Source organism: Gobius niger (assembly GCF_951799975.1).
Source record: "Gobius niger genome assembly, chromosome: 13".
Lineage (NCBI taxonomy): Eukaryota > Metazoa > Chordata > Actinopteri > Gobiiformes > Gobiidae > Gobius > Gobius niger.
Genome location: NC_136864.1, coordinates 32143246 through 32158668, shown reverse-complemented (window position 1 = coordinate 32158668; position 15423 = coordinate 32143246). Strand labels below are relative to the sequence as shown.

The 15423-nt window shown below is 45.7% G+C and overlaps 1 protein-coding gene across 19 annotated transcripts in view; it reads right to left on the bottom strand.

Annotated features, from left to right (window-relative positions):
• Positions 1–3877: 3877 nt before the first annotated feature.
• Positions 3878–15423, bottom strand: part of dlg1b (discs large MAGUK scaffold protein 1b) — a 74641-nt gene continuing 63095 nt past the window's right edge. For 14 of the 19 annotated variants that reach the window (XM_079570108.1, XM_079570110.1, XM_079570112.1 and 11 more), the window contains 8 exons: positions 14527–14626; positions 11413–11454; positions 9775–9825; positions 8766–8867; positions 6163–6335; positions 5652–5761; positions 4336–4427; positions 3944–4077 (listed from right to left, as the gene is read on the bottom strand). In XM_079570108.1, the coding sequence (XP_079426234.1) occupies positions 3971–4077; positions 4336–4427; positions 5652–5761; positions 6163–6335; positions 8766–8867; positions 9775–9825; positions 11413–11454; positions 14527–14626 (777 nt within the window). In that variant the 3' untranslated portion in view covers positions 3944–3970. The other 5 variants (XM_079570105.1, XM_079570106.1, XM_079570107.1 and 2 more) reach the window with 5 other exon arrangements.

Here is a 15423-nt window from a genome sequence, read left to right as displayed (position 1 = left end):
GCTGAACAGGAGAAAATGCACTCGGTTAAGGCGGGGGTTAAGAGGATAAATGTGTGACATATTGATTCGTCCACTGCACATGACGCTTCAGTCTGGAGGACGTCCTCGCGCTGGTGTTTCACCAAAAACACTCACACACACTTTCCTGTTATGATACACACTCTTCTTACTGGACCGAGCAAACATTAGCTTTTGCGAAAAGTCAGTTGTAGATTTTCTTTTTGTCAACATTATTTCAGATGGAAGAAATAACCAAACACCCAAGAAAACTCAGGAGCCAAACACTTGATTTTACTGTTAACTTTTATTTATGCATAAAAAAAGAAAATTAGAGACAGAGGAGGTGGCGCTTGAAGAAAAAATATATATTCATATTTCAATATCTGTATACTTCTCTATATCAGGATTACGAGGAAAAGCAGAAAATAAGTTCCATCGTAGAGGCGCTCGGCCGCTTCAATATAGACTTTATAACAAAATAGGCAGTTTTACAGGTTAATATGTCCCATCTGATCGTCAGGCAGCGCCGCGCGAAGGCTGCACTGTTCGTAAGACACTGAGGAGCCGAGGAGGACGTTAGCAGCGCTGCCAGTCACACACACACGCACACACACATACATACACGCACACACGCACACACGCACTCGCACAGGGACGGGCGCCATTTTGATTCCTACTCTGAATCATTTCAATATTTACAAATTCTGTCATTTTTCTCATGGACACGCGTGACGATCTGGGGGAAACTGAAACGTAATCACGCTCAGATTTGCTCGTGAAGGGAGAGCGAAGAAATGTCTCAAAGGTTCGGAGCTTCAGATCTGCTTCATTCTGTTTGAACAGTTTATGACGCTTCAGTCACATGACCAGCCTCAGAGCCAGGTTCGGGATTCAGGAATAATCTCAACGATGTCTCCGTTTGGTGAAAGTTACAAAAGGATCGGTCGCCAAATCCGCCACTTCACAGCGGCCTCTCGAAATGAGCAGGACTATATGGAGTAAACAGAAAACTATTGTGCAGGCTCTCAGTCGTCCAGCCATCAGTCTGTGTGTGACGTTTTCTATGAGAACCTCGGCTTTGGGACTGGCCCACTTTCAGCCACTCATTGGCGTTGTTGGTTTAGCTCCACATCATCTCCCTGTGCCCGAGGACCGTTTATCCTCCCCCCTCAGTGCCTCAGTCATTCTGTGGGCTTTCATTTAAACAACAAATACTACTGGGGCTGGGCAATTAATCCATTTTTCCATCCTTTTTTTTTTCTATCTTAATCTCAGTGCCAATTCTTAAGCAGAAAGTTTGGCCGAGACAAAGGAAGATTTTTGTGTTAAATGAAACTAGAGGAAAGTTTTTGTGTTTGAGCTGACGTCTGTATAAAAGATGTGTCTAAGTTCATGACTCAGCTGCATGTCTTTATTTTAATAATAAACAAAACACATGTCTTTGAAAATCGAGTTTCAGCAATGCCTCGCCGAGTGGGGGGGGGGGGGGTAAAACTGTCGTGGGAATGACAATTTTTCACTCTTAGCCGTTTTCAAACGGGCAACAAACATCTATATGGACCCGATTTTGGGTGTGATAACTATGTTTTTTTCAGCAGATTGTTCAGTAGAAGCAAAAACCAGCTCTTGTTGCTAACGTTAGCATATGTAGCATGAAGCTAACCATAGCTTCCTGGCAAGAATAGTCAGCTTTACCACGTCTCTATATCGTTATTTAGTAGAAAAATATATTCATCATTCAGCGCTTGTTACAGTAATGGTGGCGTAATGGGAGACAGGTTTCTTCTAGGTTGTTTCTCCACTTTGTTATCCCTCCGGCTGCTTCGAACACGTCCATATATGGGCGATTCCAGCACCGATGCCGCCCGTTTCTGTATCGTCCAGCCCCATGTGCAAAATCATTAACGTCTGTGCACGTGCAACTTCAGAATGGACAAAGCTAAACCTGGTACAAATGACTGTTTGTTCCATCGCCCACCCACGTGCACCTACACACACACACACACACGCACACACACACACACACACACACTGCAGAAACCACTGGCCAATGAGGTCAAATGACTTTGGAAAGTAAACATTTGTCAGTTCTTTTCACTCAGAGTGGCTTTTAAATGGGCGTCAAATATATCAGTGAATTACTCCATTGGGAGATTATTTAGCCTTGAGACCAGCCTAAATATGTTTTCAAAAATATGGACTTCAAAGCCAAATCTCCTCGACAACAGGTCCGTTTTGATACTTCCTTCCATTTGAGCTCATGTGGCGAAGGGTTTGGGCAGCGCAGCGCACTGGTCAGCTGAAAGAACCGGTTCGTATAAAAATGATCTTAAATAATCTGGAAGTCTGCAGAATACTCGTGGACACAGTCACTTTGTGCAAAACCCATTCTGTGGTAAAAGATGAAATGCTAACTCTTTTATATTATTATTTCTCTAGAACATAAATAAATAGGCTGAATGTGGTTTCCTAGCGTTAGCGCTGCGCACAAGAGCCGCATCGTGTTAACGTCCTCAGTCAGCGGGAAAAACATCGGAAGGAAACGCTGAGAATCCAACACGAGAAGAGTTCAGATGAAATGTAGAAAAAGAAAAAAAAAGGGGGGGGGGGGGGGTTGAAATGAAAGTGGCGGCAGACGGAGGACAACGACGGACATGCTCTTTTAAAGCTCAAACGTGCAAAATGTTGCTTTTTCTGAATCTCGGGACAAAAAAATCTCCCTCCGAACGCTGCCTGAGACTGAACCAAAGAGTCTGCAGAGTCTGGGGGTCCGAGGAGTCTGGGCGGGGGCCGCGGGCCGCGGGCTGGGATAACGCCGCATCGTATGAGAGACACAGTTCAAAACAGTTTGGCTTCATTGTGTCATTGATCCACATTTTGCAACTACACGCTCCATCATCATCATCATCATCATCGTAGTAACAGAGCTCATCATCCTCTGACCATCTGGTTTCAACCCAATGGAAATCGAGTGGGAAATCTGGTCACCCTTTGTCTAAAACTAGGCCTTTGACTTTTCCCCCACGTTGTTTGGTGTCAATAATTTGTTGAATCTGTGTAACTGTCCCACCACAGTCATGTGCTGGAAGTAAAAATGGTCATTTTGCATTGGCTTATAAAAAAAATGCAAATATCAAAGGGACTAGATGCAAGTTGGTCATTTTAATGCTCACTACTGCCACCTCAGGTCTGAAGCATAACTGCATATATTAAGCTCAGGCATGACGGCACTTCAGACCCGAATTAACACCTTTTTGAGTGACAGAACCTTTTTAAACTCCGTATAGTCCCTTTAAGGGTCTAAATCAGCTGTGTGCCAACTACCAGCAAACGCACAGACATTTCACAAGAAAGAAAACACTAAATACTTGAAAATACGGCAACAATTCTTTATAAACCGAAATGTTCTTTAGGTTTTACCTGCATCGTACTGTTAAACTTAATATTTGCATTTTTTAAAAACGCCAATGGATAAAACGAATGGGATGATTATATACTCCAAACATTTGCAATGTGTCTAATGATGGAATAAGTTGAATAAAATCATACATTGTCCATCGGGCTTTGAAACACTCGCTGCTTAAGGTTCCTAGTTCTGTCTCTTAGTGTCTGGACCTACAGAACCACGGTCTGAGCAATAAAGCTACTCACTATTTCGGGGCCCATGAACAGCATGATGAGGAGAGCTTTGTAAATGTTTTAGAAAATGACCATTCCCAAACTTCAGAGTGTGCAGTAAAGACACACATTATATCTGAAACTTCTCACATAATGTGTTTTTATGCCACAATGAAGTGCAGATGTCCTAATGCGGAGTTATCCCAACGTGCGGCTCCACCGGGGGATGGACCAGGGGCTGAGGAGACGTGGTCACGCAGGTGTGGCCGGAGGAGGAGCCGGAGGAGGAGCCGGAGGAGGAGCCGGAGGAGGAGCCGGAGGAGGAGCCGGAGGAGGAGCCGGACGAGGCTGCTCAGAGCTTGTCCTTGGCCTGGACCCAGATGAAGGGGCCCGACTGCTCCTCGATGATCTGCTTCACCTGCTCGTAGATCTCCTCCAGAGTGTCGCCCTGCACGATGGCTGAGCACAGAGACGGGGGTCAGTGCATCAGCCGTGTCAGTGTGTCCAGTTAACCATGTGAGCTACAAGGGCTGGGACCATGTGCTCGATACAATACACATCACAATACGATCCAGTGTAGAAGCATTTCATTCGGGATTTTTCATTATTAAAAACTGCTAAACTTTATCCTCAATTATAAAATAAGAAAGTGCAAGCTGAGTTTCCGAAGGGTCTGAATTAAACATGAGCCTGGACCTGACGTGGTTTTGTTTGTACCTGTGAAGTGCTCGGTGAACTCCTGCTCCAGTTTGGTGGCTCGGTCGAACGTCTTCCTGCCCTGCTCCTCGCTCAGACGCTTGTTCATGTCCCTGAGGAGACAGAAGGTTGACATGAAACTATTTACATGGTTGATGTTTTTAATATTATGATATATTAAATACTTTCAATTATAGACAGTGTGAAGTGTAACCTGGAGTTTTTAAGTATCTAAATACAATCATGGAAACGTATTAACTCACTGGCTGCCAGACAATTTCAGAACAGCCAACTCACATTGCCAGGCGTTTTAGATGATTCTCACTGATTTTTCAAGACCCACAGAATATTGTGTACTATGATTATGTAAAATCTGAAGATTCTGAAAGAATAGACTTACTACTTTCATCAGTAAAACATTTGTGTTTCTAGCTTGTTTCATTCTTCCGTAATCACCAGCTGAATGTAGGTAAGTTTCACTGAAAAGGCCAGTTTCTGACCAAAAAGCTGAGAAAACAAGAAACACTTGATCTGCTTGATGTGTGACTTTGTGACAGTGAGGTGGCACTGAAGCAAAAGATATTAGGGTCAAAGTCAAACATCTGAACAATGGTTTCCTTCTATTAAACAGCAAAAAACTGCTTCTCTCTCGTGTGATATGTGATGAAAGGCGCCAGCAGCGGCGCTATGTCTGGGCTAGCATCCTTAGCATGCTTGTCAGTGGCTTTTTTTAGGTCGAACCATAGACGTAACACCCGTCTGCTTCCTTGATCCTCCTCCTCCAACACTCTTACACTTGACAGGTTTTTGTTACCGGTGGTTCTCGTAGTTAGTTGCCTGTATTTTTCCCTCACGTTTCGCCATTCTCCCTCAATCTTCTCGTCTGAGATCATGCTCAGATTAAAAGTAGTAGCTGTGGTTTCTACTTCTACCTGTGGGCATCCAAAGAGCACTGTTGCCACCTGCTGACTCAATTAAATAATGTCTACAAGTAAGACGTTTCCATGGAAGTTGCATAAGGCTTGACTGTACCGTTCCCACTGAAAAACATAATGGACGTCTATAGACGTCAATGGCAGTCAGTGAGTTAAGTGTATTCCATGTTTTCATACAAAGGATGCAAAGTCTATGAAATGAAACGTATCAAATTGACAAAATTGCCCTACGCTCCATTTTCAGAACACTTACAAACTGACCATTAGAAAGTGTGCTACTCAATGAGTGCTTTTTGTATTTTATTGACCGAGTTGGAAAAGTTTCAAGAACACCACCAAGTTAAATGTGGAAAGTGGAGCTCAGTTTGGTTCTCTAAAACTAAAGGACACGGCGGTACGTACAGGATGTTCTCCACAGACTTGGGTTTGATGAAGACGGCGATGGGGTGGAGCTGGGCCAGCTGCAGCCTCTTTATGGCGTTTCCAGAGACGTCCAGGATGCAGTGCTTACCCTGGAACAGAAGGCACACACACACACACACACACACACACACACACACACGTTTAAATGGATCATATGGACAGGCCGGCTCAAGGGAACCCTCTCATTACATCATACATGCAGGTCTGAAAGACTGTGGATCCGCAAACCAAAAGCGAGTTGACCTGTTAGTCAGCGGTGAGCGGACCACAGAGGGTCACGTACAGGTGGGTGTTAAATTGACCATTATACCTGTAATTTGGTGGAGAGGGATGTTTGATGCTAGTGGTGAGTGTGGGCAGTAGTACCTTCTTAGCAACCAGGCGCACTGACCCCACACTGGTCACGTCCAGGTGGTAATTGTGCTGATTGTTACACCTGAGATATAATGGAGAAGGGTTTGTGGGCAGTGGTGAGTGTGGGCAGTAGTACCTTTTCAGCGACCTGGCGCACTGAGCCCACACTGGTCCCGTACAGATGGTTATTGTACTGTCCCGCCTCAATGAAGCGGTGCTCCTGGATGTCCCTCTCCATCTGCTCCCGGGACAGAACAAAGTGATAATCTCTGCCGTCCACCTCGTAGTCACGCTTCGGCCGTGTCGTGTCTGTGGAAACATACGTGACCGTGAGATTTTACAACTTCATGTCATCATGTCATTCTCATTTCAAAATAGGTAGTGTCAGTCATGTTGTAGTGAGTCAGGGGTAAGTGTAGGTCATGTAGTGAGTCAGGGGTAAAGTGTAGGTCATGTAGTGAGTCAGGGGTAAAGTGTAGGTCATGTAGTGAGTCAGGGGTAAAGTGTAGGTCATGTAGTGAGTCGGGGTAAGTGTAGGTCATGTAGTGAGTAGGGGTGAAGTGTAGGTCATGTAGTGAGTAGGGGGTAAAGTGTAGGTCATGTAGTGAGTAGGGGTAAAGTGTATGTCATGTAGTGAGTAGGGGTGAAGTGTAGGTCATGTAGTGAGTAGGGGTAAAGTGTAGGTCATGTAGTGAGTAGGGGGTAAAGTGTAGGTCATGTAGTGAGTAGGGGTAAAGTGTAGGTCATGTAGTGAGTAGGGGGTAAAGTGTAGGTCATGTAGTGAGTCGGGGTAAAGTGTAGGTCATGTAGTGAGTAGGGGTGAAGTGTAGGTCATGTAGTGAGTCAGGGGGTAAGTGTAGGTCATGTAGTGAGTAGGGGTGAAGTGTAGGTCATGTAGTGAGTAGGGGTGAAGTGTAGGTCATGTAGTGAGTAGGGGTGAAGTGTAGGTCATGTAGTGAGTCAGGGGGTAAGTGTAGGTCATGTAGTGAGTAGGGGTGAAGTGTAGGTCATGTAGTGAGTAGGGGTGAAGTGTAGGTCATGTAGTGAGTAGGGGTGCAGTGTAGGTCATGTAGTGAGTCGGGGTAAAGTGTAGGTCATGTAGTGAGTAGGGGTGAAGTGTAGGTCATGTAGTGAGTCAGGGGTAAGTGTAGGTCATGTAGTGAGTCAGGGGTAAGTGTAGGTCATGTAGTGAGTAGGGGTGAAGTGTAGGTCATGTAGTGAGTCAGGGGTAAGTGTAGATCATGTAGTGAGTAGGGGGTAAGTGTAGGTCATGTAGTGAGTAGGGGGTAAGTGTAGGTCATGTAGTGAGTCAGGGGTAAAGTGTAGGTCATGTAGTGAGTCAGGGGTAAGTGTAGGTCATGTAGTGAGTCAGGGGTAAGTGTAGGTCATGTAGTGAGTAGGGGTGAAGTGTAGGTCATGTAGTGAGTCAGGGGTAAGTGTAGATCATGTAGTGAGTAGGGGGTAAGTGTAGGTCATGTAGTGAGTAGGGGGTAAGTGTAGGTCATGTAGTGAGTCAGGGGTAAGTGTAGGTCATGTAGTGAGTCAGGGGTAAGTGTAGGTCATGTAGTGAGTCAGGGGTAAGTGTAGGTCATGTAGTGAGTAGGGGTAAGTGTAGGTCATGTAGTGAGTCAGGGGTAAAGTGTAGGTCATGTAGTGAGTCAGGGGTAAGTGTAGGTCATGTAGTGAGTCAGGGGGTAAGTGTAGGTCATGTAGTGAGTCAGGGGTAAAGTGTAGGTCATGTAGTGAGTAGGGGGTAAGTGTAGGTCATGTAGTGAGTCGGGGTAAAGTGTAGGTCATGTAGTGAGTAGGGGGTAAGTGTAGGTCATGTAGTGAGTCAGGGGTAAGTGTAGGTCATGTAGTGAGTCGGGGGTAAGTGTAGGTCATGTAGTGAGTAGGGGTAAGTGTAGGTCATGTAGTGAGTAGGGGGTAAAGTGTAGGTCATGTAGTGAGTAGGGGTAAGTGTAGGTCATGTAGTGAGTAGGGGTAAGTGTAGGTCATGTAGTGAGTCAGGGGTAAGTGTAGGTCATGTAGTGAGTAGGGGGTAAAGTGTAGGTCATGTAGTGAGTCAGGGGTAAGTGTAGGTCATGTAGTGAGTCAGGGGTAAGTGTAGGTCATGTAGTGAGTCAGGGGTAAGTGTAGGTCATGTAGTGAGTCAGGGGTAAGTGTAGGTCATGTAGTGAGTAGGGGGTAAGTGTAGGTCATGTAGTGAGTCAGGGGTAAGTGTAGGTCATGTAGTGAGTAGGGGGTAAGTGTAGGTCATGTAGTGAGTCAGGGGTAAGTGTAGGTCATGTAGTGAGTAGGGGGTAAGTGTAGGTCATGTAGTGAGTAGGGGGTAAGTGTAGGTCATGTAGTGAGTAGGGGTAAGTGTAGGGCAGGTTGTAGTGAGTCGGGGTAAGTGTAGGTCATGTAGTGAGTCAGGGGTAAGTGTAGGGCAGGTAGTGAGTAGGGGGTAAGTGTAGGTCAGTTTGTAGTGAGTAGGGGGTAAGTGTAGGGCAGGTAGTGAGTAGGGGGTAAGTGTAGGTCATGTTGTAGTGAGTAGGGGTAAAGTGTAGGGCAGGTAGTGAGTAAGGGGTAAAGTGTAGGTCATTTAGGGAGTCGGGTAAAGTGTAGGTCAGGTTGTAGTGAGTAGGGGGTAAGTGTAGGGCAGGTAGTGAGTAGGGGGTAAAGTGTAGGTCATTTAGGGAGTTGGGTAAAGTGTAGGGCAGGTCGTAGTGAGTCGGGGGTGGGGCTAGGACCTACGTGGCACACAGGAGCCGAACTTCTCGGGGAACTCGGAGATGAGGTCGTCGTTGATGCGGTCCTTCATGGGCCCCAGGATGATGACCGGACGGGTGTAGTTCACTGTCGATGGCACACACTGGTCAGTATCAGTCACAGTCGTGGGGCTTTTTCAGCAGCAGCTCAGTTTGTAGTTTGGAAAACTATTAACTGGTGCTGGAGTGAACAACATTTGAAAACCATGAACACTGCTTAGATTTAAAAGACATTAACAATAACATAAACTTTTTAATAGCTTGTAACAAAAATACTCGGCAGGTGGAAAAGGTCTGCACACTGACTCCCACACACTGTTTGTATTCAGACGTTTTGATCTCAACAGATGTTTCTGAGTTACACTTTGCCCGATTGGCCGGCTCCAATACTTTATGTACTGATAAAAGTTCATTCAATTTAGAATTAACTATATACTTGTATTATACTTAAAATGACTGAAGTTCCAGTAGTTTGGAATGTGTAAATATGGAAGCTCCGCCTTGTAAGAGCAATTTGTTTATGTCCCACAATGGTATGTCTACATTTATGTTTTATATCTTATCTCTTATTGTGGCAGAGGCATATTCAGTCAAAGGATGACCTGAGGGGGGTCCATTGGTCTGAGCTTTTCTCACTTCTTGACCTCCATTTTGTTCATGAAGCTTTAAATGCCTAACTATAGAAAATGTGCTTGGCTCAGGGGGGGTTAGAGGTGAAGTCACTGTAGCACCTGTGATGTGAACATATCCTCACTGATCCAGTTAGCACAGACTCCAGAAGAGCACAATGAGATTTCCATTCCACACTTCTAAGTAAAACATACAACCTGCCCCTTTGCCTGCTTGACATTTCCAAAGAAAAAAGTTTGTGTCCCTTTACTGGGTACTTTAGAGCGCGTCCTCCTTTTTACCTTTGAAGATTTATTAATCATGGAACAACTTATACATTTACATGAGCTATGAAAAAATAACAATCTGAAATCATTATTACTGACCTTCCTGCTGGATGACGGCCTCATACGACAGGACATACTCATCTGGTCCACCTGAGGACACGGGACAGGTCAGTGGTGGACAGGGGACAGGTCAGGGGTGGACAGGTCAGTGGTGGACAGGGGACAGGTCAGGGGTGGACAGGTCAGGGGTGGACAGGGGACAGGTCAGTGGTGGACAGGGGACAGGTCAGGGGTGGACAGGGGACAGGTCAGGGGTGGACAGGTCAGGGGTGGACAGGGGACAGGTCAGGGGTGGACAGGGGTGGACAGGGGACAGGTCAGGGGTGGACAGGGGTGGACAGGGGACAGGTCAGGGGTGGGGAGGGGACAGCGGAGTGACAGACTCCACACTGAGGCCTCTGCATCAGCCTTTGCCCTGTGTCTGGATGTCAAGACTCATTTTATATTCAACTCAATAAATTGTCCTGAGAAACGCTTCTGTGCCTGGCGACCCTCTGGTTAAAGGCCGTGTTGACCTGGGCTGCTCCATTATTGAACAATTATCACGATTTGTTGCCTTTAAAAACAAAAGTATCTTCCTTTTATTTATTTATGAATCAAAAAACTCTGCTGAATACACTGAACACTGTGCTCTTCTCTGCCTGTAGCCTTCCTAATCAATGTTTAGACCCTTTAGGACGAGTGCGGGGGCACCGTTACATTAATTCCCCGAGATTGCTACTTTAAAGGTGCATTATGCAACTTTTTATGTGAGGAAAACATTCATGTTAATGTGTAATTGCCCTTTCATTGGTCTCTAGAACGGTCCAGGATCAATTTTATTTCAGTATTATTTAGGGGTTTTCTGGATGGAATATCTACTCAACCATGGAGACAGATCCATCAGCAGTGAAAACCTACCAGAAACCCCCAAAAAAACAATTGATCCTGGAGCAGGGTGGAAAGTAAAGCCACCCATCCGGCCGCTGGGTCACCGAGAGGTCAAATACGAACTAACATCTACTTTTGATTTTTACACATATAAAAGTTCACACGCACAATACAAAAACATGAATGATACTTTGATACTTTTACTAAAAAGGTATCGATAAATATTTGTTGTCTCGAGCCAGAAAACAGAACAATAAGGTTAATTTATTCCATTTAAGACAATTTCTTTAAGTTTGTATCATTTATTTGAGCTGTTGGGTCCACTCCATTGACCTGACAGCAGTTAAACTTGGTCCCTAAAGATTTGTTTTCCAGAACCTGCTTTCGATATTTTTATTTTTTCAATACCGCTAGTACCTAAACTTCGTACTTGATACTATCCTGTTCTCGTTTAACAGTACTCAGCCCTTTTCCTTAAGCTGGAGGTGAGCATTACCAGGCGAGACGTGACACTACATCTCTACAACTGTCCTTTGGGAGCGACACTGGCGCACACAGGCTGGGCCGACGCAGAGCTCCGAGTGTGGACGGGGCAGAGCTCAGAGTGTGGACGGGGCAGAGCTCCGAGCGTGGACGGGGCAGAGCTCCGAGTGTGGACGGGGCAGAGCTCCGAGCGTGGACGGGGCAGAGCTCCGAGTGTGGACGGGGCAGAGCTCCGAGCGTGGACGGGGCAGAGCTCCGAGCGTGGACGGGGCAGAGCTCCGAGCGTGGACGGGACACAGATGGCACACACACACTGGGACTTACGGTAACTACTTTCACTATCACTGGCATTGGACGTCACATGCTCTGAAACCACAGCAAAACAAGGTCAGCTTCCACCAGGGGGCACTGGACGCGCAGAGGTGGGCAGTAACGAGGACACTTTTACGCAAACGTGTAATCCAAAAGTCTGGGTCTGCCTGGTCCGGAAACATGGTGCTTTCATTTGGTCGGGAATCATAGTTGCAAACGGCGCACCTGTTTTTTTGTATTTGTTTCGGCAGCCATTTAATTTACATTTATTTGAATATACCGACACAGCTCGACTTGGAATACTTTGACATGTTCGGTCCATTTATCTTTGGGTTTCATCCCCCACAGTCCTGTTTGGTGGAAGGTTACAAATATTGAAATATGAGAAATGCATAGATCTTGAGTCTCTGGGGAACTCTTCTTTACATATCTACTAAAAAAGTCTGAAAAACATGGGGTTATGGATTTATTTCCAAATATGACTTGTGAGGGAATGACCCAATCTGCAAAGAGGTTGCAGATTGGTTAGCTTTAGCTTTAGCGTAGTAGAACTGTTCCAACTGAATATTACAGACTGGCAGCAGTGTATTCCACCCACTTTAGGCAACTTTTCCTACTTTCTACACTTCGACAAACTTTTCCAATTTGAGGACTGTCTCACAAGAACTCACGTATCAAGACACGTTCATAGCGACCCGTGTTTGTGGTATATCCAATACGGACTTAAAGGAACAGGCCACTGTTTTTCCACACTGAGATATGTTCTTACCTGAGCTTAGACGAGTTGATGCGTACCTGTCTGGTCTTTGGTGTTTTGCGTGACTGAGGGCACGCACAAACATGTTGTTAGCATTTGGCCTCTCCCAGTGCATTCCTATAGCTCCAAACGGGGGTGAAGTGAGAAGCGACCACGCTCTTCCACGGGTACGCACAAAGACCAGACAGGTACGCATCAACTCGTCTAAGCTCAGGTAAGAACATGTCTCAGTGTGGAAAAACGGTGGCCTGTTCCTTTAAAGAGGGGCAAAAAAGTTTCAATGGAAAAGCCCATAGGAGCCAGGAAAGCTCCGGAGCCAGCCGCCATTTCCTCATGCTTTCAGGAAGAGGCTGGCCATTAGTCCACTCTTAATTTCACAGTCTTTATTTGACATGCTGGACCTTTTGTCTCACTCAATTCCTGTCCAATACAAATACCCAACATGAAATCTCATCAGCAAATGCATTTCGCACAGCAACCGTTTTTGGGGCAACAATAAAGTAGCGGTAATCTTTCGTGAGCGCATATCCTATATTTAAAGTCATTTTTATACAGAATGTTTTTTCTTGTGTCATGTAAAGCACTTTGGTTTGCCAAGTGTTGTTTAAACATGCTATAGAAATAAACTTTGATTGACTGTATTGGACTCTGCCCACCTCTGCTCGACTGAAGCACAAGGGAAAAGGTTTCTGACTGAGCGTCTTCACAACATTTTGAAATCAGAAAACAACAACAACAACAACACCATTATGAATAGAAAAGGTCATGGAGTAAAATAAATGGTTTTAAAGGCAGGGTATGTACGATTGATTATTTGTCTTCAGATCTGATGTAAATATGTTCAAAGGAAAAATATGAATTCCGGTTAGTATAATGAATCAATAATGAATCAATACTGTTTTTTTTGCAGTGTTGCCAATTATCCAATCAAAAGGCCCGCAGATCCCCATGGCTTTGAGCTAAGGTTTCTGTAATGCCACATAGCCCACCTTTAAATCATGTGTCAGACACGTCACAAACCACCAGCAGAGGGCAGCACGGGACAGGGATGGGCTGAGATGAGGAGGGAGAGGGAGAGGAAAGGGGCCCATGTCTCCACCAAAACTAAAAGACTCCACATTTGGTTTGTGTTGTACTCATCCATCTGCCCCGGCTGTCAATAGGGGGACGTTTTTGGATCACAATACTTTTTATGAGTTTATACATTTGCATTTTCTTGCCTGAGCTTCGTACATAGTGCTAACCATACCAAAGGTTCTGGTGTTTCTGGACATGGGAAGCTTCAACCCCCCCAACAAAATTCTCTTAAGGCGAGACGCTGCAGGTGAATAGGGATTTTGGATCTTGTTTAATTTTTTAATAAAAGAATAAATCAGGCTGGGAATTAGACATTTAATTTAAAATACCATTTAAAAAACCTCTGAAAAAAAACAACTCAAAAATATTGTTCATTTCAAGACTGGACAGTTTGGAGTCTGTAGGACAGGGATCTCCCACCAGTAACTTGGGAGCTACCAGAGGCTCAACGATTTCCTACATTACTACACGACACGCACTTAAGTCACTTTTCAGATGTTTTAAACCAGATGTGTCAAGCTGGCGGGCCGAGATGACTTCATCTGCCCCCTGACTTGTAGAGCACAAATTCCTGAGAATGTCAAAAAAAAAAAAGAGTAAGTCTCTAGCCCATTCCTGCGAGGAGTAATAAATAACCCGTATGCTCATTCCAGCCACTAGGGGGCAGCTTAAATTAAAAAAGGAAAGAATTCCACACGTGTCCAGCAGAGGGCACTGACATATTAAGAGATCAGGATATAAACAATATAGCCACGTGGTAAAAACGTCTCGCCTTAAGACGTCTTTTGCTTCTGTAAAGTCTGCATTTACACATTTCTCATGTTCCCAAGTTGAGCTCTGCGCATAAAATAAAACTCTTGTCCGTTCTCCATAAAAATCTAAATGAAATCAGCTTGGTGCTGCTCCCACAAGGTCAGGAGTGAGACCCAATCCAATGGCAGTAAGCAGCAGAAGCCCTGATCCGAATGGGCCGTCCCGCTGATGGTTTGGGCTGCTGGTGGAGACAGAGGCGAGGGACAGAGGGAAGGGAACTTACTGTTTCCTTTGGGAAGCACGTCTTCGCAGAGGTCCTGAGGCCAGTGTGTGGACAGAGAACAGCAGTTAAACATGGAGAGAGCGACCAGTGTGGGGGAGTGCAGGGTGGGGCCGGACACGCCCGAGGTTCATGTTAGCGTTAGCGCCTCGCCGTCCGGCCTCCTGCATCTCCCCGTGACCTCACTTCCTGCTGCTTCAGTCAGACCGCGTTCGGGGGTGGGGGTGGGGGTGGGGTTCCGCGGGCGGGTGGTACTTACGCTCCACGTCGCTGCTCTCCTGTTCGCTCGCCTCTTTGCTCTTGTAGAAGGAGAACTTTCGGGCAAACAGGTTCTTTTTACGCTTGTCATTGACAGACTGCTGAGGGGGGAGGAGGAGGGGGAGGGGGGTGATGGACAAAAGGGAGAGAGGGAACAAACACAAATGTGGACACACTGGTCACATGGCGATGGACTGCCCTGTGCTACACTGCGCTGACCTATTTGTTTCTATAGAAACATTCGGACCAACATCACGGCTCTATCATGAACACCGACCACAGGCTGGGTGCAAGCAAGGCTTTGAGGCTAACGTCCTGTTGGCCAGAGCAGGGTAACTACCTCTTCCTGTCCACATTGGCAGTGCCAATTAGAGGTGAAACAGGATCACAAAATAGGAGACAATTTGAATTAAACACGTGCTCATGAGAATGTGCTCAGATGGTGGCGCTGTTAAGACATTCGTCAACGTCAAATTTAGCATTTAGGCTAAAACATAGACACAAACTATTGTGCACAGAGCCTAGTGACCAGCTTACATAAAAGCTGACAGCTGACTACGGTTTGTAATTTATGTAAAAGTAGCTTCTCGACATGGTCCACAAAACCACCAACTCTGCAGAGTTCGAACTGGACACAGGAGGACTGACCACAAACAGCAAATGTAAGATATGGAACTTCTACTGTTGGTCACTGTGGTGAGGTCTGACTGTCCTGGTCACATGTACGTCCAGAGAGAGACTCTTGAGAGAAAGCTCCCAGACCAAAGGGATAATAATAATAATTTACTTTACATTGCATTATTCATTCACTCCATACATGGTGGTAAGCTACAATTGTAGCCACAGCTGCTCTGGGGCAGACTGACAGCGAGGCAAGGCGAGTCTGCGCCATCGGCCC